The 26581-nt window shown below is 45.5% G+C and overlaps 1 protein-coding gene across 2 annotated transcripts in view; it reads left to right on the top strand.

The window, feature by feature from the left end:
- SLC24A3 (solute carrier family 24 member 3) overlaps positions 1-26581 on the top strand; it is a 102753-nt gene that overhangs the window by 69967 nt on the left and 6205 nt on the right. Inside the window, exons 5-16 of one of the 2 annotated variants that reach the window (XM_032443439.1) lie at positions 864-948; positions 2324-2427; positions 11340-11414; positions 14209-14234; positions 14776-14829; positions 15500-15633; positions 17453-17613; positions 18192-18468; positions 19371-19537; positions 20239-20353; positions 20516-20628; positions 26190-26255. In XM_032443439.1, the coding sequence (XP_032299330.1) occupies positions 864-948; positions 2324-2427; positions 11340-11414; positions 14209-14234; positions 14776-14829; positions 15500-15633; positions 17453-17613; positions 18192-18468; positions 19371-19537; positions 20239-20353; positions 20516-20628; positions 26190-26255 (1377 nt within the window). Of the gene's footprint in view, positions 1-863; positions 949-2323; positions 2428-11339; positions 11415-14208; positions 14235-14775; positions 14830-15499; positions 15646-17452; positions 17614-18191; positions 18469-19370; positions 19538-20238; positions 20354-20515; positions 20629-26189; positions 26256-26581 lie in introns of both variants that reach the window. The other variant, XM_032443440.1, reaches the window with a different exon arrangement.

Below are 26581 nucleotides of genomic sequence, written 5' to 3'. Positions count from 1 at the left end.
GTTCCTGCATGTTTTAGGAGCAGTCTCTTCTTTCTGCAAATGTCCTTTAATAATGAGAAGGTTGCAGGGTAACTGCACAGTTAGGAAGGGCAGAGGGGAGAGAAAGACTTCCAGCCTTCAAGGTTGCTTGTGCTGCTTTGAACCTTTAGTTCTGCTAGGGAAATTTCTCACCACCATCGGCTGCCTTCCCCATGCTTGTGAAATGGCAGCCGCTGACTTGCATGCATGTGAGCAAGGCAGCTCCATGTAGTAACAACACAGCAGTTTATGACTGCGTGGCAGGGGGTGGCTTTTTTTAGCTCCTCAGATTAAACTGCGGAGGGTGCCAGCAAGGCGTGTGGTTTTAACAGCTTTGTCACATTTGCTGAACGGTGACTTGCACAGATGGAACAGTGGGTGTGAAGAGAACATAAAGGAAGCAATTAACCAAATAAATCTTTGAAAGCAGCATATGCCAATAAAGTTTTTTGTAGAGGAGAAGGGCCGTTTTCCTTCCAGAAACCACTGTTTTAAATGAGAGCAGTCCCTGCGTGCTCCTAGAGGAGGGCTGTAGGGGGTGAGTGTTTGTTAGGATGATCCAAGTGAAAGGAGGGTGAAGACAGATTAACTATCCAGGGCAGGTCAGGGGATGGATGAAGCCTCAGCTCAAGCCCTACCTGTAACAGATAGACTAAGTGAGATAAGCCACGTATTGCACCTTGTACATATGTATGTATATGCCCATGATGACTTCTTTCCCTTTGTTTAACCTTTAAACATGTATTGGCAGCTCCCCAGTCTCAGCAGACTATAACATTTCTATTTGAATTCCATACACCTGTCGGTGTTGTAATCAATAACTCTGATGTGTTTTTGTTCTGCAGCGCTTGCATCTCAGTGAAGATGTGGCTGGGGCAACTTTCATGGCGGCTGGAAGCTCTGCTCCGGAGTTGTTTACATCTGTCATAGGTAACTAACATGCTGCTCTTTGAAACCTCCTCTTTTGCCATGCTATTTATTCAGAGCTGACATGAGATTGCTGAGCACTTATGATATTTGTGCCTCTTCCCTCATGGATGTGCACAGGTTTAACTTTGGGGAATCCTCACTAGATAAAGGGGCACTAAAAAAGTACAATTATCTCACAGTAGGGCTGCGTTGGAAATGGTTCAATCTTACCATCCAAAGCAAGGTCAGAAATGGAGGCAATTCATCATAACTACCTGTTAGCCCTACCTTGCAAATGGAACAGCCAAGATACAGAGCACTGAGCCGTATGCACACAGCCTTCTCCTCTCCACCCTCCTGTGCTATCTGCAGTGGTTTGTGTTGGAAAGGACCTTTAAGATCATCTAGTTCCAATCCTCTTGCTGTAGGCAGGGACACTTCCCACCAGACCATTGCTCAGAGCCACATCCAGCCTGACCTTGAAGCCACACAATGGAAGCCCACAGGCCTGAGATTGTATTGTAGTTAAGGGTAGCACATCAGCAGGGCATAAAATAAATCAGATTCCCTCAGACAGCTTAGAGGGGCCCTAATGGCTTGCTGGTGTAATTCACCAGATACTGAATGGCTCTTGGGGGTGGGGGAAAGTACTTCTGGGTAACGTGTGTCTCAGAAAAGGGAAAAGTAGAGAGAAAAATAATCTAAACTCCAACAGCCAGAAAAATAGTGCTGGAAACTGAAAAGCAAATGGTGAATTTAAGCAGACTGACAGCTAGCAGGGAATGGAGTGTTATTTTTAGGCTGACTTCCTAAGGAAAGAATTTTGTGCAGTGCCACAATGCACGTGTCTGTCAGTTCATCTTCTTCACCATTAACCTCATTGGCCAAATTTAACCATATCTGACAGAAGAGCTCTGAAAGGAGCTTGTAACAGAGCCCCAAAATCTGTTCTGAGAGGCATTGTGCAGCTTGCAATGTGGCCAGACAGCTCTCAATCTCCTCACTTGCCTAGTGGAGCCAGCAGGGCTGAGGATATGTGGAAGAGCAGAGGATGGTGAGGAGATGTCTTACAGGAGACAGCTTCTTGCAGGTCTGTGTCCTACAAGATGCTCTCAAGGAGCTTATTGTCTTTAGTGATGTGTACAGCTAGACTAGGAGGCTGGTGATTTAGCAATGTTTAAGATTCTTGGTTTTCATTAGATAATCCTTCTGAATCCCACAGAAAGATCTGTTGCCTGCAATCACCCTGGTACCTTTACTCTGCCAAGTTGCCCTATTAAATATGAGTAAAAGCAGCAGAACTGGTGCATGCCTTTAGATTCGTTAATGGAGCAATTTTAGAGGAAAACCTCCGTACTTTCCAATTTACGCTGCTTGCCTCGAACTTGTTTTTCAGGTGTTTTTATCACAAAAGGAGACGTAGGCGTTGGAACCATCGTAGGCTCTGCTGTATTTAACATTCTCTGTATTATTGGTGTGTGTGGGCTGTTTGCAGGACAGGTAAGAGCGCTTAATGATTCCTAACAGTAATTGCTTCGTCGCATGCCTTGGCTTTATTGTGAAATCCTGTTGCCAGGTTCACAGCCCTGCCACAAACTTCCTTGTTTTTGTCCTTTTTAACAGGGCCCTATTCTGTTCCTCTTATGTGTTTTGAAATGAAAAGCAGAACAGCAAACATCAGCTCAGATGTTTTAAGCTACTTGAGATGTGTAGGTGGTCAAAGGAGTAAGAGTTCATTGCTGAGCACATCCTCTGGGTAGCTGTGCAAGGGTGTGCTGTGATGTTCTGGTGCATGGAAGTGTGTGTGCATTGGCTGGTAAGAATGCCTGTTGGCGAGCCATAGAGGAGTCCTCCAAAATAGCAGTGGCACTTCTGGAGCATCAGGAAAGATGCTGCCTTTGTTCAAGGGGCATTGCTCACGACTGACATGACTTTGGAATTGGATGAGAAGGATTTGGCTTTTAGATTATCTCATTATTTATATCCTTGGATTCTCAGAATGTGGGAAGGGGCCTCTAGAGGTGTGCAACCAAGAGCCTCCTGGTGGAAAGCAGGGCTGATTTCAGGGTTGGACCATATTGCTCAGGGCCTTCTCCAGTCAGATTGTGAATATTCCCAAGGACGCAACAAATTCTCCCTCACTAACAGAGTAGGGCTGTCCATTCCTAGTGTAACATCTGACTGTTTTCCAGCATGTCAAACTAAAAACGACAACACGATCTATTCATCTGAAATTAAAGTAATTAAGTTGTGAGATCTGAACTGCTGTCTGAATTGCTGACATGATTGACTCTGCATAATTAAATCTCTGAATCTGCATTTACCTTCGTGCTTGTCAACATGCCCGGTGTTTTTATCATCTTGTCAGATGTTCTTTGAAATCGTGCCATACAGACTTGTTTGCAAAGAGATGAAGCAGGGTGACAGGATCAATGCAGAACGAGGGGGTAGCTGTGAAAGAACAGTCTGAAAGAAGAGATCTTTGTAAGTTGGTCAGTGTGAGAAAGCGAGCAGAAAGTTTAGGCCTTCCTGAGAAGGTTCATAATCCAATTTTATTTAACCATGAGCTTTTTCAGGATGAAGATGAACATCTTCATTATGGGGAGGTTTGGGGAAGAATCCACAGAGTGACTTTTCAGATATCTAACTCTGATTTGCATGGGAACGTGCAGCTGAAAGCTACAAGCTCTTGTTCAATACGTTAGTGGATCTCCTGCAACTCTTACCACGAAAAGCTCATTGATTCAAGCTAGTTTTTAATTACCAAAGCTTTCCCAGAGCACAGATCTGCGTTTCCCACAGATCTTCTCCTGTAATCAGTAGGACTGTCTCCTCAGGTTGCTTTTTGTGAACAAATGAAGAAGATGAACTGTTTAGCACGATGACAGAGAAGCTAATTCTTCTGATTTTCACTCTCCACATTATTGACTGCAAGCCTGAAGCCTGCTAAGAAACTAGCTACAAATGACAGCTTTCAGTGGAGAAGGCTTGATGGAGTTTGGGGGTGGACAGAGAGTGTCAGTCATCTTCATTTGTGGGTGGGAGGTGTTTGTTTCTGGAGGATACAACACAGCCAAAACGTTCTGGTAAATGCCTTCAGCTTTCCAGGCATGACAGCTTTTGGAAGAGCAGGGGAAGACTGGCTGCCCCGGGTCATCCTGAGCACACTATGTGAGTCTTTTTGTCAAGCAGAGAACTGAGATCAGGACCGGTTTGCCCTAATTTTGTCTTCCCTGGTTCCACTAGTGGTCATTAAATGTCTTACACGTAGGATCTCAGCAGCTGGGGGACAGTTTCAAGATGATCCTGGTGCCAGTTTGCATAAGGAATTTCAGAGGAGTGGGTGCTTGGGATTGCTGTAGTGCCCATGGGCTGCAGAACCATCTTTAAGCACAAATACCCACAGCCTCAAGAAATTACCACACGTTTCTTTGAACACCAACTCATGTTATTTTTCTAAGCCTTTAATGGCTGATAACTGCGTGTTTCCCAGAACAAATCAGCATAGACTTCCCACTGCTGGAACTGGAGAGGAAAGCGTGATACCCACAACCTCTATAAGACACTACGTGCTGAAAAAAGTGCATTAAAAGAGCATTATTAAGGTTGAAAGTCAAAGACTGAAAAGTTATAAAATAGCAGCTTTAAGGTTCTTTGCACAACCTTAATTTGCCACCTCCCCCCCCCCCCACTGTGTATGCATTATTACGGTCTTTAATTACACGAGCACATGCTGGTTTCTCCATAGGGTCCCTGCCTCCTTCTGTGCACCGAATGGACTTTACTCACTTAATGAGCAGCTATTCAATATTTTGTTTTCTGATCATTGTTCAGTGTGTGCCCTTCTGCCTTATTTACCAGGCTCCATTCAAACCCTGTTCCAGAGGCAGAATTATTAATTTCCTCTTGAACTTCTGCCGATGTCATTGCTGTTGTATCTAAGCAGCTGATGAACGATTAATGAATTTTCCCCAAACCTCTGCGAGATGAAGGGAGTGTTTTAAAGATAGGAAAACCAAGTTCAGAGAGATTAAAGACAAAAGGATGAACTTGTCATTTTTTGTGCCAATTAGAGCTGGCACGGGCACAGGTAGTTTTTCCCCTGACATACAGCATCATATGGCATTTTCTTTGTTTGGAGCACTCTGGCTCCAAGTGCATTACTCCTTTCGTCGCCATTTTTGCCATGTGAACATCTTTCACTCTCCCAGTGGAGATCAGATGCCTGGAGAGGCTTGGAACATCCAGCAGAGTGCTCTCTTTCTAGGACATGTCTCTCTGAAGTCCCTTAAAGGCTGATTGCAAGGCTCCCTCATCCAGCACAGCAGCTCTTGGAGGGACCTTTTCTCCTCTGCCTTTCAGGTAGGCTTCCCACTCCAGAGGAGGATGTTAGGGCCAGTGGAAATGACAGCCAGCACTTATGTGTGAGGGTGCTGCTGCTGGGAGCTGATGCAGTGCAAAGGGCAAAGAGGAGAATGGGATGAACTGCATTCACAGGAGTCGGTCTGGAAGAGCATGGGAGCAGGTTGCCAGAAGCCTTCAAGCAAAGCAGCAATTAGAAGAGCTTCCACTTTGTTTCTTTATTTATGCTTTTAATTTGGAAATGTTAAGGAATCTATCAGCTTGGTAGCTAGAGCCCCAGTCCTGCAAACGATTGCAGCCAAACTCATTTCCACACGCTGAGCTGCTTGCAGGATGGGTGTCTGAAAACCACCCAACTTGTTTATCCCGTCTGCTGCCATGCCTTGTTTTAGGGCTTCCAAATAGCTGTAGGAGTGTTGTAAGTCTCCTGAAGAGCTGCTCTCATGCAAAAAAGCAGTTGATGTAGATGAAAATCGGCTTTAATGTGCTATTGTGCTCCTATTTTCTTTGTGACACAGACAGAATGGGCAGAGTTGTGCTGGAAATTGGTTTGGTTTGAGTAGTGTCAACAGACTGGGGAGATTAACCATGTGTCTGTCTTGTGCCAGCCCAGAGCTGAGGTTTCCTATTGCAAATTCCAGGAATGTGAATAAATGCAAGCAAAACTGCTGCAAGCAACTGCAAAGATAGCACTGTTAGTGCTGAGTATTTATCTGGGACTCTAATGCATATTCTCTATCATTTCTACAGCTAAGTCATGTGTCCCAAACACAGCTTAGCTGCTGCGTTTTACCTGCTTTTTGTTGGCAAAGAAAGGTTATGGAAAAGTAAAAGAATGCTACGAGAGATGCAGTGCTACAAAACGCAGCCCTTCAAACAGATGTTGAGTGATGGTAATCTATAGTGGGTGTGAAAAGAGGGAAAGAGGGAAGTGTTACAAACAGTGAAGAGCCGAGTAGAGGAAACTAAGAGCAGAGTTTAAATAACCAGGTAGAACACTGTTTATTCGAAAGTTTAGGACCTGTGTAATCTATTTCTAACCTAGTTGTGCAGTATGGTTGGCTTGCATGCATCTTAATCTCTTAAGCTTTAATTTCGCAGACAACAAGTAATTTGGACTGCAGTCATTACTGACCTTCGGTTTGAAGATTGCATTCATGAGGTTATTTTTACTCCTGGGTCACAGTGGAGTTTTGGGAGGGGGGAATCGGGATGGTTTTGGGTGGTGGTGTCGTTAATTCTTTGGTCTTTGACCAGCAGCAGAAAACATTTGAACTTGTGAAGCAGTGGTTTAACAAGAGCTTTGTGTCAACATTGTTGGGTCTCTATGTTGCTTTTGTAGCACAGGGCACGACAGTGTTCTACAGTTGCACACTGAAAACAAAGAAGAAACCAGCAGTAACCCAGACGAGGTGTGCATTCCTAACAGGAGCACAGCTGAGCGTGGCCATGTGTCTGTGAAACCACAAGCATGAGGAGAGAAGGGAGAGGGAGCAGGCAGTGCTGCTCCCTTTGCCCTGCAGAACTTCAGGCATGAGCAGCATAGGCTGCAGTCAGACAGTTCAGAGGCTGAAGCTTTCTGAATGCCCTGGTAAAGCCCGAGCACAGAGTCAAGCAGCTGGGCCAGCAGCAGAAGTTAACGGGCAGATGAACAGACTCATCTGCCTCTTGTGTCCTTATCTGTACATTATCAGTGTTTCTCCCTGAAGGAGCAATCAAGGAGGATGCTCACCCACTGGAAATGCAGCACAGTGCTGCTTTTCCCTGGGGTGTTCCTGCTGGGATGTTTGGCACTGGCAGATAGCAGACCAACTCTCAGAGATCAAGCAGATTAGATTCCATTCCAGCTCCCCCTTGAATGCAAACACTGTTTTCTTGGGGACTGAGTACGTGTGGTTTTAAAACAAATTTCTGTCTGGTGTCCAAGCAAATACTTTGTTTGCTACCCAGAAAGCACTGAGGAAGGCCCTTTGTCCTGTTCTCCAAGTGGACAATGAGAATAGATTGAGCTGGTCTGCTGCATGTGAACCAGGAGCTGTGGTGATGGTTGAACTCTGCAATGGCAGACTGGCAGTAAAATTAGGGACCTGGTGGTTGGAAGGAGCTTTCCTTGCAGTGAGCCTGGTAGGTCAGAGCAGCCCAGCAATTACTGGCTTAGAAACAACCCATTGGTTGGTTTTTTTTGTTGGCCTGGCAGTTGCTTGTATTTTTGTTTTGCTGAAGTTCAGCTGGGAGAGTTTAGTATTGGTCAGAACCACAAACAATCCCAAATGCTGCACGGTGGGACATGGGTTCCTTGCCAGGAGGAACGTGGTAGAGGTTATGGTCAGTGGGTTCAGCTGGGTACTCAGAGTGCCCTGGGACCAATGTCCCAGGATGGCTGTGAACTCAGCGTGTCAGCAGCAAGGAGATGCCATGCTGGGGTACAGAAAGGAGCATCTCTGCTCACCATCCATTCACCTGCAAAATGTGGCTGTGTGACGCAGAAATCTTCCCTTTGCTGCAATGTCTCGTACCTCTGCAACTTTGACCCCAGTTCCCTGCAAAGCATCTGATGTTCAAACCCTGCTGTCACCCATGTTTCTTTTCCCTCCAGGAACAAGTGTGCCTGACTCACAGGTTCAGGTCTGTTTGTGTCTGGCTGGGGGGGAAACCTGCACCCTGTGATGTGTGCTGTTTGTTTTGCAGCTAATGCTTATAAGCTTCTGATTGACTGATTGCTCATTGCAAGTGGGATGTAATAACTCCCAAAATAAGGCAAGTTATGTGAAAATTAACTTGCAGGTCCTGATGGTTAAGCAGTTACAAGCTCTGCTGGAAGGTGGTAGTAATTATCTTACGAAATTCCTTCCTGCTTTGTATCTTCATTGCAATTGCTCGAAGACTGATACGTTTAAGATCAAGAGAGAGAGCAAGTGTGTGCAGAATATTAAACACAGGGTTGCTATTTCTTGTCTTATTTTTGGTTGTGACCTTTCGAAGTGCACACAGTCTGAACCCTTTGAGCCACAGATGTAATCTGCAGCACTCCCTTTGCTGAGGGCTGCCTTCAGGAGCAGCCACCCCAAGTTCAGGGAGAAGGGTTTTAACTCAGTGCCCTTTTGCTCAAGCTCAGCTCGTGTTTTGCTGTGGGAATGATGCTGGTGGAATTGAGGCCTTCAGTCTCGTGCAGTCCCATGCGTATTTGTTCTCTGGTGCTGCTGCTGGGTAAAAATGTTCCTTTATGTCCTGTACAAGGAAGGGATATTACTTGCTCAGTTTACCTGAGCTTAGACCGCAGGGCTTGGGGCAAGACAAGGAATTGCTTCTGCATTGCTTCAGTCCCAAGCAAACACCTCCCTTTCCAGACTGGCCTTCTTCTTCAGTGTTAACACATGGGGATGTGTCTCCCAAGAAATGCATGGAGGCTCTTGAGTGACTCACACAGAATCACAGAATGACCCGGGTTGGAAGGGACCTCAAGGATCATGTAGTTCCAACCCCCCTGCCTGGCAGGGCCACCAAACATACACTTTACTAGATCAGGTTGCCCAGGGCCCCGTCCAACCTGGCCTGAACACTCCAAGGACGGGGCATCCACAACCTCCCTGGGCAGCCTGTTCCATGGGCCTAGACCACTCTCCTAGTGAAAAACTTCCCCTAACATCCAACCTAAACTCTTGCCTGCTTTTATTAAAACCATTTCCCCTAGTCCTGCTATTGTCAGCCCTTTCCAAGAGTTTACTCCCCTCCTGGGAGTAAGTTCCCTTCAGGTATTGAAAGGCTGCAATGAGGTCACCCCGCAACCTTCTCTTCTCTAGGCTGAACAAACCCAACTCCCTCAGCCTGTCCTCATAGGGGAGGTGCTCCAGCCCCTGATCATCTTCGTGGCCCTTGAGCCATTGACCACCACCCTCTGTGCTGGAAGTCACTTGCTGGAAGTCACAGTTGAATAGCAGTTGAATATCAAGAGGGGTACAGATGAGGCAGTGCCACTGTAGGATGCTTCATCAATACTGTGAGCAGTGGTGGTGAACAGGCAGGTGGCAGGATCTCTGCAATTACTGGAGCCGAGTAGGGACGTCCTAAAGTAATAAATGGCAAAGTGGGAAGCCTGTGCTTTGTCAAGGGAAAAGGACCCTGGAAGATGAAGCCTCACAAGGCTGTCCCAGAGGGTGAGGCCTTCAGCAGACTCACCAGAGGTAGGCAGTGATGCTCAGGAGCTGACACAGGTGACATATGATGGCACATAACTGGAACTCTGCAAATGTAGCACGGTCCAATCCATAGCATAACAGCGTGGCATACAAAGATATGCCCTTGTGGGCAGGTTTGCTGTGTCCTACTAACTAATACTAAATACCTGGTGGAGAAAATGGGAGCTGTGTGGTAGAGGCTGTTTGAATTTTCACAGGTGTGATTTCAGGATGATGGTTTGGATTTCCATAAGGTCCATTCAGATCATATAACAATGTTTATTTCTAATGCATCTTCCATTCGTATTCATGTCGAGCAAGCAAAATGGTGCTAATGATGCTATTATTGCCAGTGCAATTACTGACAAAGAAGCCCCTTAAGAGCTGGGGATTTCACAGTAGACTGAAGGTAATTCTCCTTCTGAAATGACCCATAGGAATTATGTGACTGCAACAGATGCTTTGTTCCAGCTGAATATCGTGTCCAGGCTACTGCTGTTGAGTTCCTGTGACTAACAAACCCAGAGCTGGTTGTGCTGATTGGAGATCGAAGTGCTGACAGCAGTTTCTGAGTTTGCTCACAGTAGCACGAAGGCAGATTTCAGGATGGGAAACAATGCAAAAGCTTTTGCACGATGAAATGATGTGGGTTTGTAGCTTCTTTTGTGGTCTTACCCTTCCTGCATAAACAGGAAGTTTCACCCTGCTGCAGAGCAGCTTGGTTGGTTGCTTCCTATGGATCCTACAGCTCTTTTGAATGGCTTTATCCAGTACTAGGCTGGTGTTTGCTGCCTGCTTTCTTAGCCTGTTCTGCTGCATTGCCAGGTAAGGCTGTATGAGTTTATTCTGGCAAGTACCTTGCTCACATTGTCCTGCTTTGAACTGCATGGAAAGCCGTGGCTTTTGGTGCAGTTTCAGTGTGAGGGGCAGGAGGAAAACGGGTAAAAGCTGCCTTTTTTTGTGATGCCTTTTACCTGATTTCCTTTCTGCCTTCGTTGTGATCTGCTTAATGGTGATTTAGGAGGGTTGCAGCGCACTGAGATTTACATGCAGTCCTTGGCTGCTGCAGGACTGAATAGAGCAACTTGTGCCTTCAAGGTCTTGACAGTTACAATGAGACTACAAAATTCCTGTCAGCAGGCTGGAAGTGCTGCCGTTTCCCTCCGTGCTAATTAGCTCCTTTTAGCCTGGCTAAGTGGTTACTTCATGTGCAAGGCTTCCCTCTCTCAGATTCTTCTTCCCAGTGATCCAGTGGCTCCAAGACTTCAGTTCAATGACTCGACCCTCTCAGGAGACCTGGACTTCTATTGCCTGTAGTTATTCATGAGGGAGAGCTACTAGGATGTCTGTGGTGTGTGAGCAGCTTGTAGGAGTCCCAGGCAGGAGCATATTGCCTTCACTCCAGTCTGAAATCAGGGCAGGAGTCTGTGATTCCCTGGGGTCCTGGTCTGTGACCTCTGTGCTCTAGATTCCTGCTGGATATCTGTAGATAGATAGATAGATAGATAGATAGATAGATAGATAGATAGATAGATAGATAGATAGATAGATTTCACTGGATAGCTGTATTTGAAGGCCTGGCTGTTAATGTGTTCACTCAGGTATTGGAGGAAATACCCCTAGGAAAAAAAAAAAAGAAGCATTATCTATGCACAGAAAGGAACATTAGGGCCTTAAATAACACTGTAAAAGGTGACTGGAGTGATCTCAAGTTATTTTATAAACTATCTCACAGTGCTTAATCAGTGTTCAATGAGGAAAAACACTTGATACATTCAAGGGTCGGTCCAGAATGGTGTAAATCTGCCCCCATCGTTCTGCCTTCCAGCTCACACCTGGGCCTGCCTGACATCCTCTCTCTGCCTCTTTTCCCAGGTTGTTGCACTGTCATCATGGAGTCTTTTGAGAGATTCGATCTATTATACGCTGTCTGTTGTTGCACTCATTGTGGTAAGTTGCCAAAGGCTCTTGTACCTGTTATTCTTCTGTGGCAGCCCACGTGTCCACTGTAGAGGGATCTCACTAAGAAACCAGAGTCTTGTTGCTAAGGTCCTCACCCCAGGAGCCATATATATGTAGATGTATACGTTTCTTTGCTTGGGCATCTAGTCTAGGGCTATACAAAATCCTTTTGTTTGGGAACTCTACCCCATAATATCAGAGAACTGTAAACCATGTAGACCTGAAGAGGTTCAAGGTCCTCAGTGCAGCCAGAGTAGGGCTCTGCAACTCAAGGCTTGGAGGCATTGCCAGAACTGTGATGCAAACGTCAGAGCGCTTCATGCCCAGTTGTGGTCTGGGTGATGTGGAACAGGCCCCCATGTCTTCAGCATTACTCCGCAGCACTCAGTGCATGGGCCTTTTAAATGCCTGTTAGGGAAAAACAGAGAAAAACGAGAGGAAGAGGGAACATTTAAAGTGATTAAAGATTTAGCTCCCGAGTGGTTTAGCAACCCTGTTCTATGTAGCGTTTCTCCTCAGACGATGGCAAGTGAGGATTTCTCCTTTCAGAGTCTAAACACTGCTTCACTTTAAGAATTCTCTCTCCTCTCCATGGTTTAGCTGAGGACCCCAGGCTTTACAGCGGCTCGGATCCTTTCTCTCCTTTTAAGGTAGAATCAAACAGAGATGTCAGCACATTGATATTTGAATTCTGCCCCTCCAGTCCCCTGTCTCTCCACTGGCAGACATGCTGCTGGCTCTGTGCATAGCACAGCACAACTTACACTCTGTTTTCTCATCTGTTAGACATGTATGGGCCTTACATTTTCGAAAGCATTTAAACGCTTCACTATATAGGGATAATTTGCCATGTTGGGGCATTGAGACTTGGCTGCAGCTGGAATATAATCATCTTTCTTGAAGGATAGTATTGCTTTGTAGAAGATTGAGCTTAGGTTATTCTGAAGAGCAGCTTGTGGTGCTCTCATATGAGCTACACTCCACAGGTGCCTTTGCAAATCATAAACACACCTGAGAGGAGATAAACACATTCCTGCCAACACTGAATCTAACAGCTTCAAATTCCACTGGGTAAATCCATGCGAGTTTATCTCCTTCCATTTCAACCAGCAAAGGAATCGCAGCGCTGCAGTAAGAAATAGCAAAGCAACAAACTCACCTCTCCGGTGCTCCGTGCCAGCTGATAAGAGCAAGTGAACTCCACATCAGAGCAATTAGAAGCGGGCCAGCTTTCTTTATCACTCCTACCTTCATTTGTGTTCATTTAGCTGTATGATTTCTTCTTTTCTTTTACCTTGAAATTATATTACAAAGCTGGTATTCTCCTAAAGCTCGGCAAGAACTGTTACTCCTTATTTCCCTTGGAAGCAAAAAGATCCCAGTGTTTCCTAACTCGAAGGGACGTGGTCATTGTCATTAGTGAAAGAAGTGGGATGGGTGCTATTTTTAATCACAAAGGTCAATGCACACGCTTTCGTGCCCTGCCACACCAACACAGTGCAACCCAAAATAGCTGTTGTCAGATTAGATCACCGTGACTGGGGCTGTGACTTATAGCATGCATAATGTCTTGCTGTCATGTGTTCTTCCAGTAACAAATACGGCTATTGTTTGCTGCTCTATCAAACACAAGTTGCTATTTACAGGCTCTTTAGCTTCAGGGAAGCGTTTTGTTGTAATTTCTAAAGCTTATTTCCTTTCCCCTTGGTTTTCTCTGGGTGTGTTTTCCTAGTGGTGTATACAGCACTTCCACCCCTTCATACAGCACTGAGCTGAAAGCAGCTGAAGGTGCTTGGAAGGACTAAGTGGCCAGCAGGACCCTCACCAACTAGCACCAGGTCCACTGAGTGCAGCCCAGAGCTGTAGGGCCCATGGACCACTCGTGAGCATCCTTGCAAGCCCTGCCCTTCCCACCATGTCTGCAGCATGAGCCAGGCTCAGCATCCCCAGCTCTGGGTCTGGCAGCTAGAGCAGAACTCACACGGAGGCCCAATGGATATGGAAAGAGAAGCCGAGGAAGGGATGCTGCCAGCAGAGCTACCACAGCAGTCCCCTCTGCTGCCAGCAGAGCTACCACAGCAGTCCCCTCTGCTCCCAGCACCTGCTGATGCTGGTGAATTCAGCGGTGGAACGTGATGGCCATCTGCTGGTGACCTTCTAACATCTGCCTCTCCAAGCCCTGATAGATAGATGGGGGTGAACCCCTTCAATTCTATGGCACAGCATTGGTGTTCCCAGCAGCATCTTACACATGCAGGTGAAAGACATCGCTCCTTCCCAGGCAGCACAGCATCATGGGGAAGCCTTCAGATGTGCTGACAGGACTCTAACGCTGCTTGTTAGAGTCTTAAGCTTAGCTCGGAAGGAAATCGTGCCCTGGGGCTGGTTTTCAGTGTTGTTGGAGCACCTGTCATTGACACCAGGTGTGGAAGTGACTGTAAATCTGCATACTTAGAGCTCAGCTGCTGCTGAGGGGCAGCACAGAGGGATGGCATTATCTCTGCTAAGACCAGCTGCTGCAGCTCATAGGTCACCTATTTGACCTGTCACCTCTTCAGCAGACCATGTTGGCTTTAGGGAGGAATGCTGCTCTGCTTTCCTAGGTGGGAGAAACATGAGAGCTGAAAGGTTCCCAGGGAAACAGAAGAGATCCTGATGCCATTGCCCCCGGTTGCTCTGTCCCCGCTGCCACCCTCTGGGGTTGGTGGGCTGTTTGCAGCCCTGGTGCCTGCTGTCACCTCCCTTGTTTAACATGCTGCTTTTTTTAATCTTTCCTCTGCAGTTTATTTACGACGAAAAGGTTTCCTGGTAAGTGAATCTGGCTGCATTTCTTGTTCATTTTCCCTATGTACACCACAAAAGCTGCCGTACATGGGGTTCGTGGGAAGAGAATGGGTTTGAGAATCAAACGCTTTGCCAAGATCCTTGTGTTTTCAGCACGTCTTAGAGCTCAGAGTGACAGCGGTAGCTTTGTTTTCCCTCAGCCAGCATTATTTAGATCACAAGCACTAGGGGGAGTCAGGTTACTTGGGTTGTGTGTTTTCTTAAACTCGTCCTTACTGGGCGATTTACATTTAATTTCAGAGGGTTTCTGTAACGCTGAGTTTTGAAATGCTTTGTTTTTAACTAAGATTGACTTGAGACCCAACCATATTTGACCATGCCCCCACTCAAACCCATCAGTGAGGAAACTGAGTGTTGAACAGCCAGGAATGAGGTTTGGCATGGTTAGTGTGACATGCCAAAACCCCTAACGAGAACATAACCTGTGAACTTTAATACATTGCAGGCAGCAGGAGCTCAGCACCAGGTCCTGCTCTGATGCACTTTGTGTTCTTCCTGTTTGCAGGTGGGAGTCCTTGGTCTTGGTGCTGATGTATGCCATCTACATTGTTATCATGAAGTAAGAGATTCCTCTCTACCTTTTTGTGGGCACAAAACCCCATCGTGTTTCATTACTCCTTGCTCTGAGACCCACGATAGAACTGCAGTGCAACCAGCACTGCTTTCACGAGCATCTGAGCTCCTTCATACCAGATGATGCTTGGGGAGCTGGTCTGTTCTGCTGTTTGACTCCCCTCCTCCTGCCTTGTTTCTAAAAGCCAGTGGAAAAGAAACCCAGATTTCAGCTGGAACATTAAACAAAACCTAGCAGCCACCAAGCACACCAGTGGTCTTTTCTCAACAAGTAAGAGTAGAAGTTTGTTTTGAAATGATGAACAGAGTCAATATTAGGAGAGCGCTTCTCAGTGAGAGCAGCAAAACAGGCCTGGTGGAAGGGAGTACAAGTCAGAATTCCTCTTACTTCTAGTAATTAGGAACTTTAATATGGAGAGCAGGTTCACACCTGCAACACTGGCCATCAAAACAAGTAGCTGTGCTGTTTCAATCTAGGGTGGATTTGATTTCTTAAAGTGATGTTGTAGTTTGAACAGATGTTTCTGAGCTTCCTGGCTGCTGGTGTGGTTAGTCAGTTGGTGTGCTCATGATGCTCTACCCTTCTCTTTGAGTCTCATGCTGAGATCCATGTAGAAGTGGCAAAAGTACACCTAGAATTCATTTCATTTCTGCAGGTACAACTCTACCATCCAACACTGCTTGGAAAGGAAGACAAAAAACGCTGCAAACATGGTGAATGGATTGGCAAATAACACAGAAATGGACGATAACAGCAACTGTGATGCCACAGTGGTGTTACTAAAGAAAGGTAACTGTTCCAGTAAGTCACCTCGTTTGCTTGCATTGTTTTGAATGTTTACAAGTTTGTCTGCCTGCTTTGCACTGTGAGCTGGGCACGTCTGCTCAGTGCTGAAATAGGGAGGTGCCCATTAAGCCCCACTTATATTTCCTTAGCTTAAAGAAATCATTGCTTCCATAGCTCAGCTGCAGTAGCTATATGTGTGTGTGCACTGGTGAGCATAAATTAAACTGCATACACAGAGTGCAACAGATGATGCTTTGTCTTTGCAGTAGGCAATAAGCACTTGTAGTAAACGTGTTATTGTGCACCTATCCTCAGCAGTAGGAGACTCCCCAAGTCACTGCTTTAAACTGAGAAGGGGTGTCTTATTTAAAGCAGCCCTGGCCTCTGTGTACAGACAAGCTGCCCTTTTTCTTCTGCTTGACTCCATAAAGAACAAACAAAACCAGATGTTTTCCCACCAAAGTGATTGAAAGATTTTAGTATATATACAGTAAGCAACTGAATGTGAAATGTGGATGTTTTTTCTCGCTGACATCAATCCCTTTGAGTCTACCAGATGCCTGCTATCACATTACTGCCCTGTTGCTGAGCAGAGGGAAAGCTTTTGTGAGCATGGTGTGCTGTGGTTTGGGGAAGCTGCTGTTACTGGAACAGCTCTCTGTAGCCTTGGAATCTCAACAGTGGAACTGTGCTGACAAGATAACTACACTGTGGCCAGTGCAGCTAGACTGGCAAAACAGAAGCATAAAGTCAGGCTTACCCAGTGACCCCAGGAATGCCCACAAATGAGGCGTTTCTGATTGTAGGATTTGGTTTAAATTGCACCTCTTGGCATGACACTGCTCAGACTGGTACATTTTGGTCTTGAACCCTCCTGATTTCTTAAACTGGCTGAGGAAGGAAGCCCAAAAGGATTGCTTCATTTTCTTGCAGATTGTTCCTATGTTTACTTGGTGCTGAGCCTCTGCAGGCTCGGGTGGGTGAGCAATGCTGCTGGGCACACCACAGCAATGGCACTGGGTCAAAAACAGCCCTGATTTCAACTGGTCAGAGTGCTGAGGGCATCCAGTAATGATATTTGCTTTCCAAGCTTCCACTTTTCTGAACTGAGGACCACAAAGAAGAAAGCAGAAGGATTTCTGCAGTACGCAGCACTTTGTAATGTGAAGAAGCCACCAGGGAAAGCTACTTGGCCACCTTGATTTTTGTGACTCATGTGTCTACCCCAAAACATAGAAGCATCCTCAGAAAAAAGAAAGTGCCTGGGGAGGTGCTGTGCTGCAGGACTAAGAATGATGATGATGATGATAATACAGTTGCCAGTGCTGAGCACAGCTGTGTTGGGGAAGCTTGGGTTTCCCTGCTGCTGTTTAACAATCCTGCCTCTGCTTTCTCAATCCAAGGACTCAAGGGCTTGTTCAGTGAAGGTGATGGTGGATGAGGCCAATATCCTCACACAAGTGCAAATTGTAATAGTTGAATTAATACTTCCCTATTGCAGCAAGTTCTTCACTCTGGGGATGACCATTGTTGAAGCAATGATCCATTTAACAGAGGCCTACAGTAAACTGTGCAGAACAGATTTAATTTGCTATCAGTGAGAATGAACGGAGATACCATATTGGTCATTTATGTATAAGTCCTGCTGTGTAAAGACAGAAATGAAACACAGAGGAGGCTGTGGAGTGGCTGAAGGAGTGGTTCTTATAGCGGGCCTCTAGAACCTGTGAATCTGTTCTACTGAGAGGTGGAAAAGAGAGGTGGGAAAGATGGAAAGAGAGGTGGGCAAAGAACTCAACTTCTCTTTGTTTCTTGGTTGCAGGGAATTTCCACCGTAAAGCCTCAGTGATCATGGTGGATGAGTTGCTGTCTGCTTACCCACACCAGCTTTCATTTTCTGAGGCTGGGCTCCGGATCATGATAACCAGCCATTTTCCTCCCAAAACACGTCTCTCCATGGCCAGCCGCATGCTAATCAACGAGGTATGTCTGTTCTCTTTTTTCCTCTGTCTTTCTCTATCTTTTCTCATTCTGAATTTGCCCATGGCAGCATTCAGGTCAAAATGGACCTCTATGATTTTCTTGGATCCCTGTGTTAATTTTCCCCAGTCCCATCATAATAACGATGTCTGTACTAAATCACCCCTTGCTATCTGTACCCGTGGAGGTTTTAGTAGAGGAAGTTTCAAGTCATTATGTGGTTATGCTCCCTGTAGTTGATGCTCACAGCAGGTGCCTCCAGCGTTGATCTGATCTGATGTTAACACGGCTTATTGTAGAAGATGGTTCTACACTTTCTGACCTTTGTCTTCTTGTATCTCTGCAGTCAGTTCAACAGTTACTGGTCCTTATCTCATAAAAGCTCTATCTGTGTGATGTTTGTCTACTTCCTGCAAGCAACTACTGCATTATGCATGACCGAAATCCATCCCATTTTGCTTTTAAAACCAAGTGCTTAAAGAACTCTGTGCATCCCTTTTTCTCTTTAAGAAAAGATAAAAACCAAACATTAAATTTTAAAGAACCTGTCTTTGAGCAAGAGTTTGTGTCTGTATTAACAGAGACAAAGACTGATCAACAGCAGGACTTACACCAATGGTGAATCAGAAGTAGCAATCAAAATACCTATCAAGCACGTTGTAGAGAATGGAACAGGTCCAAGCAACTCATCTGAGCGGGGCGTGAATGGCACACGGCGGGACGAGGATGTGGCTGAGGCTGGCAATGAGACAGAGAATGAAAATGAAGATAATGAGAACAATGAAAACGATGAGGAAGAGGAAGAAGACGATGACGATGATGACCATGAAGGGCCATACACACCTTTTGACCTACCCAGTAAGAAATATGTTGGGTTTGTGTTCTAGAAAGCAAAACTGAGTTGGAGTATGCCAGAAAGCATGGAATCATAGAATCCTTAGAGCTGGAAGGGACCTCTGAGGGCCATCTAGTCCAGCTCCCCTGCAATGAGCAGGGACACCATAGCTAGGTCAGGTTGTCCAGGGCCTTATTCAGCCTGGTCTTGAGGGATGGAGCATCAACCACAACACTGGGTTACCTGTTCCAGTGCCTCATCACCCTCACTGTAAAATATCTTTTTCCTTATATCTAGACATACTTTGGGGTCTGTACTTGGATGTCACGGTTCAGTTCCTGGTCACAGGTAACAGCTAATTGGAAAGCATGAGGTGTCTCTCAGCATGTTGGGCTGGTTGGTGCAGCTCAGCTGCAGCTCATGTGGAGTGAGGCAGCAACCTCTGCTGGGGAGTTCCTTCTAAGAAAGCTGTGTCCATCTCTGGGCAGACCCATCTCGTTCCATTGGCTGCCCTACATTTGAGTCATACCAGAGCTGTTGAGATGTAGGGTGTTGAAAACAAGACAGAATACTATAGGAACTGTTTCTACCCTTTCCAAGTGATAAACGTTTTTGGGAACTCCTATTCAGACCTCCACACATAGCTGTAGTTCAAGCAGGGAAAAAAACTGAGCCTTGAAGTTAGTAATTTAGATGTTCTATGGACAATCACACTTGATTTATAGTATAGGAAAGGTTGATGTGACCGCTGGAAGTCGTCCTGATTCAGACCTCTGCTCAGAAAAGGTCTTTCTAGAGCAGGTTGCCAAAGGCTGCTCCCTGAGTGTTAGTTAACTCCAATCACAGATCACACAGGAGGCATTACTTTCGGAGTGACCTGCGTATTAACTAGAATCATGATTGCTTCCTGTTTTCTGTTTTACAGCTGGCAAAATGGAAATCTTGAAGTGGCTCTTCACGTGGCCGTTGAGTTTTGTGCTGTATTTCACAGTGCCCAACTGCAACAAACCCCACTTGGAGAAATGGTTCATGGTTACCTTTGCTTCTTCTACCCTCTGGATTGCAGCTTTCTCCTACATGATGGTGTGGATGGTACGTACCAACTAAAACAGCCTGAGAAAGGCAACAGAAGTGATTTCTGTCAGCTTAAGCAGAAATATGGAGCGCTGGTATCAGGGATGTAAGGGAGGCCTAGCTTGGGCTGCTGCACTATGCATTTAACACAGCTAATAGAAAATTTGGTGTCATTAAACAGTGGCATCTGAATTTTACTTATGTGGATCAGATCAGAGAGCTGTAATTGACCATAGGCTCTGTGGTAGAATAACAAAGGAGCTTACAGGTATCTCCTCTATGCCAAAAGGAACTGTTTGCAGTCACATAGGTATATAAGTTCCTACATGTAACATTTATGTAACATTAGCGTAACGAACCTTGGGGATGTTTTGGTGTCATCTTGGCTGTTATGTAGATGCAATAACATCTCTGAGCTTTGGCCAAGGCTGTGAGTCACCATATCACTTCTCCTCCAGGTTAGAGTCAGGAAAATGGTGGATGAAAGGTGTAAAACAGCTGATCAAAGAGAGTGAATAGCAGGTCAGTGCTTTCCAGGCAGCCAGGTGGGGAACATACAAGAAAAATGGGAGAAAAGCCTCTCCCTGCTTCTCTTTAAAGAAAATGTTTGTTTGCACTGAGCAATAAATGCTGTCTCCCAGCATCCTGCAGAACTGGACCAAACTGCTCTCTGTTCTTATTCTTTATAAACCACCTGATGGTTTTATTCCATTCCTTAGGTGACAATCATTGGCTACACACTGGGAATCCCAGACGTGATAATGGGCATCACTTTCTTGGCAGCAGGAACCAGCGTGCCAGACTGCATGGCAAGCCTTATTGTAGCAAGGCAAGGTAGGTTCATCGCTGAGGTGTCAGGCTGCTGCTGAATTGCTTCTGTGCATCATTGTCCTCTTTAGGAAGTGTGTCCTGAATGTGAAAACATTCAGAGTGCAAAATATGCCATGTGTGTTAATCTGAGACGTGCCTGAGCATCCGTGGTTTCCATTCCTGCAGGTATGGGGGATATGGCCGTGTCCAACTCCATCGGAAGCAATGTCTTTGATATTTTAATTGGCCTAGGCCTCCCGTGGGCTTTGCAGACCCTAGCAGTGAATTATGGATCATACGTAAGTCTCACATTTGTTTGCAATCATGTTGTTTATTTGTGCATATCAACTGAGTATGCAGCATTTTTGTGCTTTGAGTATATTCCAAATAAGAAGAATGATCCTGGCTTAATAAGACAGGTTGCTTAGGACCGTGTCCCATAGTGAGTAGCTATCTCCCTTACACTGGGGAGCCAAGAACCAGACCTAGCACTGCAAATGTGTCTCACTAGTGCTGAGCCCAGAGGAAGGATGCCCTCCCTCCACCTGCTGGCAGCGCTTCTCCTAACGCAGCCAGGGCTGCTGTTGGTGCTGCTTGCCACAAGGGTGCATTGCGGGCTTGTACTTGGCGTCTAGGACCAGGAGGTCCTAACAGCTAACAGCCCGCTCCACCACCCGTGTGTTTAATCTGCTCTTCCTCTGTCTGTGGGCATGTATGAGAGGCAGTTTCAAACGCCTTGTTGAAGTCAGTGCAATTAACATATGTTGGTCTGCCTTCACGCAAGTCCACCTCAACCATGTTATCATAGAAGGGGTGTGTAAATACAATTTTACCTTCGTCTCCCCATCACCTTCTTGTCATTCACATCTTTGGAAATCATTCCCAGGATTACTTGCTTCATCACCTTCCCAAGTATTAGTCAGGCATCATCTGGTAGCTTGGTTCAACCCCCTTCCCCTCCTTGGATATAGGACTGACAGAAGGAAGGGGTGCAGTAGGAATGAAATCCTTTTCTCTTAAGGAGTGACTTGTCTGTAGCTCATCTACGTTCGTTAATGTTTGTTTCCTTGAGAAGAATGAAATCGAGTCATTGAGCAGAGGCAGCCGGCTTTCATGGGGGCACAACAATGTTGCTACTGTTTTGCACACCCAAAAATGTTCACTGTACGCTGCAATCACGTGGGTAGAAAAAACAGCCTTGGAAGCAGTCCCACCATTAGCAAAAAGGGTTCTCTTAGTTTGCACTCACCATTTCTGTATTTCTCTATGGGTGTTTGGATAAGCAGACTTGGTAACACCACCACCAGACGTACATGCACACATACGCAGTAATAGTAACTGTGATTCTCCTGTTTTGTATACAAAGAGCTTTCTAAAAGACAAAAAACCAACCACTGGTTTGAATGTAGTTACTTTTTCACAGCCACCCAGATATTTCCTCCCTGGTACAGGTTAAGCTCTTGTTGGAAGTAGAGCATCGCTGTATTTTAACAGAGAAGCTTTTATGGCAGTGATATGTTTTGTGGGAGCCAGAAGAAAATGAGACTGCCTGGTTTCAGAAGTTAAGCTCTAAAACAGAAGAGCTTCCTATACACACCCAACAGCCCTCCTGGTGTGAAAGACTGAACACTCGGGGCCTTCTTGAACATCACCCTGTAAAATCCCATTGCCGAGGTATCTCTTGTTTCAGGCTGCTTGAGATAGGTTCTTAATATGGAGAGCAGTTCACTCTGGCACCTTTTGTACAAAGAGTTTGAATCTGAGCCTTCCTTAAGCTCCCTAAAAAGGCATCGCTGTTTCAGAGCTCGTTTTCACAGATGGTGCATTTCAGTTGGAGGCAGTGAGTTTTGGTCAAGGCGCAGCCTACAAGCTTGTGGCTGCTTGTGCTTCCCTATGGAGCTTCTGTCTCTGCTACTCAGAGGTCACTTGGCTGCCCTCCCGCTGCAGCTCTGGCCTCATCATATCATCTGTGGCTGGGCCAGCATGCCAGAAGGGCTTTTGGGGGAAAAAAAAGCAGCATCCCTCTGGACCCAGACAGGCCTTTGAAAAAGTTTGTTTTCTCATCTCAGCTCTGAGTCCTGGACATGTTACTGAGGCTGTAACCCTGCAAGAATCCTTCCCCAGTGGCCTGACAAACCCAGAGTGGGAGGACATTTGCTCTGTGTCTTGTATCCAATTGCTTCCTTCTGGAATATATATTTTTTTAGATGTGAAGCTATTAAAACAGACCTGAGCCAGGAGTATTTTAGGGAACAGGAATTTTAGCTTTAGGGTAAGCATCCAAACTCATTTGTTCACGTCTGCATTTGTAAGGATGCTCAGGTCTATCCACAGTAAGAGATGGAAGAGCCCTAGTATGAGCTTAGACATGAGAAAATCCAGTGGTAAGTGGACACTCAAGGGGAATGACTTTCTGCCTTTCCCAGTTGCATGTGCAATGTGATATGCTGCAATCACTTTAGCAGCAGTAGGCAACTCAGCAGGTATTAATGGATTAATTTATTAGTAGATTCCAAAAGCCTAAAGATGGGCAGCAGGTGGATGCTGAGGCTCCTATCTAATGTCTCCAAAGCTTCTGGAATGGTTTGCATCTATTGAATCCCTTTGCTCCCCAGACAGGGAGATTGGGGTGATGATGCTGTACCAGAGCAAAAGTATCTGATCCTTCTAAGTCTCCTAACAGTGGAGCCATTTCCTCGCTTAATAACTTGAGTGTCTACACACAGCACTCCACATTGTGTGCTCCAGGGTATATACCTTCTGCAGAGTGAATGGTGTGATAGAGCTAAGCAGGAATGCTTTCTCAGGTGTCTCAAATGAGCCCTGGGAAGGAAATGCCATCGAAACACACAGGAATGCAGTATGCGTCTGAATTTCCAATTTGTGGAGCTTCAGTTTTGTCTTGTGGCAACACATGGGCACTGCAGGATCTTACTCTGAATTTCCGCTGTCTGGCAAAGGCACTGCAGGAAAAGGGTAGTCAAGCAGACTTGGGACCTGTGACTTTTGCAGCTGAGGTACTGGAAACATAGAAGAGTCTTTTTAATATTCTCGAATGAGGTAATTTTTCTCATACTTGAACCCTGGAGCAAAACCAGTTTGGGGTTTGGCACCAGCTCCTTGTTTTCCTTTCAGCAATTGCCAGGAACCGAAAGAAAACTGAAGAGTGGAATTACATTGATTTTATTTCCATTGTTTTTCCTCTGCTGTTTAGCCTTACCCTCAGTTTCTTGTTGCTTGCAAGGGCTGTCTGGGAATAGCAGGAGTTGGTGACAGCATCTTCACGTCTGCTACACAAGATGTATGGAGATAGTCTCAATTTAAATGCAGACAAAGTAGGTTTTGAACTTTTGCAAACCTTTCATGTGTAATCAGTCAAAACAGAGTTCTTCTGGCTCGCTTCAGCTGCTAGACACAAGCCAAGCCTCAAAGGACAGTTTGGGAATGCTGACTTTTCCTTCTTACAGTACAAGCAAGCACTTTGTTTGCAGAAAGTTCTCCCTGGGGTAGAAGCATTTCCTATGTTTAAGCAGAGATTTGAGCCTTTACTTCCATAACTAAGATGATTCCAACTGATGCCCTGTTTTCTGCTAGACCTGGAGTTAAATCTCCTTCCTTATTGTGAGTTTTCAAGCTTTTCCAGTATTGTTTTCCCCAGGCTTATACGTGGTCATGTACCCTGAGGAAAGGCATCTCAATGACTGGAGGATGTTTGCTCGTGTGACATCACACCTGCCTCCTTGCTCTGATGAGCAGCCCTTGCTGTGCACCATCTAACTCAATGCTTTTCAGAGCCCAGCAGGCTTGGAGCAAATCCGAACCAGGCATGTTTGAAAACCTGTGCTCTCTTTGTTGGCATTAGATGAGTAACAGCAGTGTTTGTTGGAAGCGAACATTATTAATATTTCAAGGTTTCCATTATATTTTACTTCCAGAGCTAGGCATAGGCTAGCCAAGAGCATTGGCAGAGGTTCTCTGGTTACTCTTACTGCAAGAATTAGATAGCTCAGTGCCCAGTAGCTGAGTTGATAGAAGGGAATGTGTGCTTTTATCCTGCTGAAGCACCAGTGCAAGACTTACTGGAGAACATCTCCAAGCCCTCTGGCTGCAGCCCCCCAGTTAGCTTGGCAGTGAGTTTCTGCTGGCTCCCAGGAGATCTTTGTTGGAATGAGTATATTTAGCAAAGAATATCCCTCTGAGGCCAGTGCACTATTGCATCCTTGGCCTGAACAGACCTGGATAGCTTTGGTTTTCTTCTCAATATGAGCTGTGGTATCTACAAGGATCTCAAAGCGCTGAATTGCTCCAAGAAACCCTTTCAGGAAGAAGTGTCTGGGCAAAAGGCTTCACCAGGAACTGTATCTGCTACGAGGGAGGTTTTGTACTACTGTGAATCAGTTTGCTCTAGGGCTGTCTTAAATAAGCCAGAGGCCCTAGGCACAGCACATGGAGATGCCATGTACTCATCACCCCCTGAGCCACCTCTGGTATTCTGCACAGCTTTGAGTGCACTGACAAAGATTTGCACTCAAAGAGTTTCATTTTTTCTTCTACAAAGTACAGCTGTGATCTGTGTCTAGTTCAGCCAAATGAGGTTCCGGATAAAGTGCATTCCTCAGCTAGCACTGATTTCCCCAAGGAAACCACCCTTTCCTATGTGCATGGAAGAACTTTAATCCTACAGTCCAGAGGTAATATGAAAAAAGACAACGACCCTAAAAAAGTAGGAAGTGCATTAGAAAACACCCTTTCTTTCCTCCCAGGAAGTCCTTTATTTCTGCAGGACCAACCAAGCCTCATAAAGAGAAGTTCTTATCATCTAGGTTAATTAATAGCGAATAGTCTGGGTTGACAGTGGGAGCTGGGCTTGATCCTAACAGCAACAGCTATTCCCACGAGTGACCTCCAAGGAGGGGCCTTGCAGATATTCCAAAGAAAGCAACCCCGGGTATTTTTGGATGCACCATCCTCAGCAAGCTCTAGTCAGAGGCCTGTCATCCTTCCATGTGTCTGTTCCCTTCATGGAGGCTGCATAGCTGAGAAGCAGAGTCTGCACTTCAGGTTGAATTCAGACATTTTCCATGCTAAAATAATTCGGTCTGCTTCATTTGCTTCCTTTTACTGTAGATTCCTTTCCAATTGGAATATTTCATGCTGACAGTTCTTACAGACGTTGGCCCTGGTCATTCTAAATTCCTGACAAAAATCCAGATGGGACTTTATATTGTAAACTAGCATCTGTCTTTCCTGCACAGTTGCTGCTTGTCTGGGGTAGGGCTTTAGATTATTGTTATACAAAGTTAGTGTGTTTGAGGTCTTGGCGGGTTTGTGCTGTGTTTTATTTGCATTTTAGAGTAACTAAGATGGAAGAACAGGTTGGCTGTTCTCTACGGACAGTTCATATTAGCAGAAGAAGAAGACCTGCAGCAGTGATGTGTGCACAGAGCCCCCACATTAGCTTGCCCTGGCTCCTCGGTGTTAAAGGAAAAAACACTGTTGAAGAAAAGCATCTCTATGTGCTCTGGAAGTCAGACTCTCCCCTCAGATGCACTTGGGGAACGAAGCTAAATGACTGCTTAGGCCTTGGGAGTCATATTCAGCTCACTGGGTGAGCAGTTCTTCCCTGTGAGACAAAATGATAGGAGGGCCTCAGCAGTCGTGCATGGTGTCAGTCACAAAAATGCAGTGCTGCTTATCGCTACATGAGCAATACCCACGTTGCAGTGGTTTGAATTGGCTTTGACAGCTTGCAAGGTCATGCCCAGCAATTCAGCAGTTGAGGTTAACAGAAATGATTGGCAGAGAGAATTATTGTTGCTTGAAATTGTGACGTGGTTTTGTAAACTTCTTTCTTTTCCAGATTCGGTTAAACAGCAGAGGACTTATCTATTCTGTTGGTCTCTTGCTGGCATCTGTTTTTGTCACAGTATGTATATAGTCTTTTGTCCTTTACTTCCAAAAGAGTGATTTTGTTCTTCTTCACTTGTTCTTCTCTCACCTCTAGCTCAGTAGTGATTGCAAAGGCTGTCGTTGAGGAATAGAAATGGTCACTTCTATTGTAAACTTCTCAGTACCTTAATCTGGCTGTTGACAGAAGTTATCACTGTCAAAGGATGTTTCTTGTATTTATGTTTTCCCTGGGATAACCTGTAATGGGTCTACTAGTAATCCTCGATCATTTAATGTTCTCACATTGAGTCGGATCCCTTGATGTAAGAAAAGGTGCATTTTCCTGTTGAAGAGATACAGTAA

The sequence above is a fragment of the Coturnix japonica genome, chromosome 3 (genome assembly GCF_001577835.2).
Source record: "Coturnix japonica isolate 7356 chromosome 3, Coturnix japonica 2.1, whole genome shotgun sequence".
NCBI classification, from domain to species: Eukaryota; Metazoa; Chordata; class Aves; order Galliformes; family Phasianidae; genus Coturnix; species Coturnix japonica.
The sequence above is the reverse complement of the archived record's forward strand: the minus strand, read 5'-3'. Positions and strand labels throughout refer to the sequence as shown.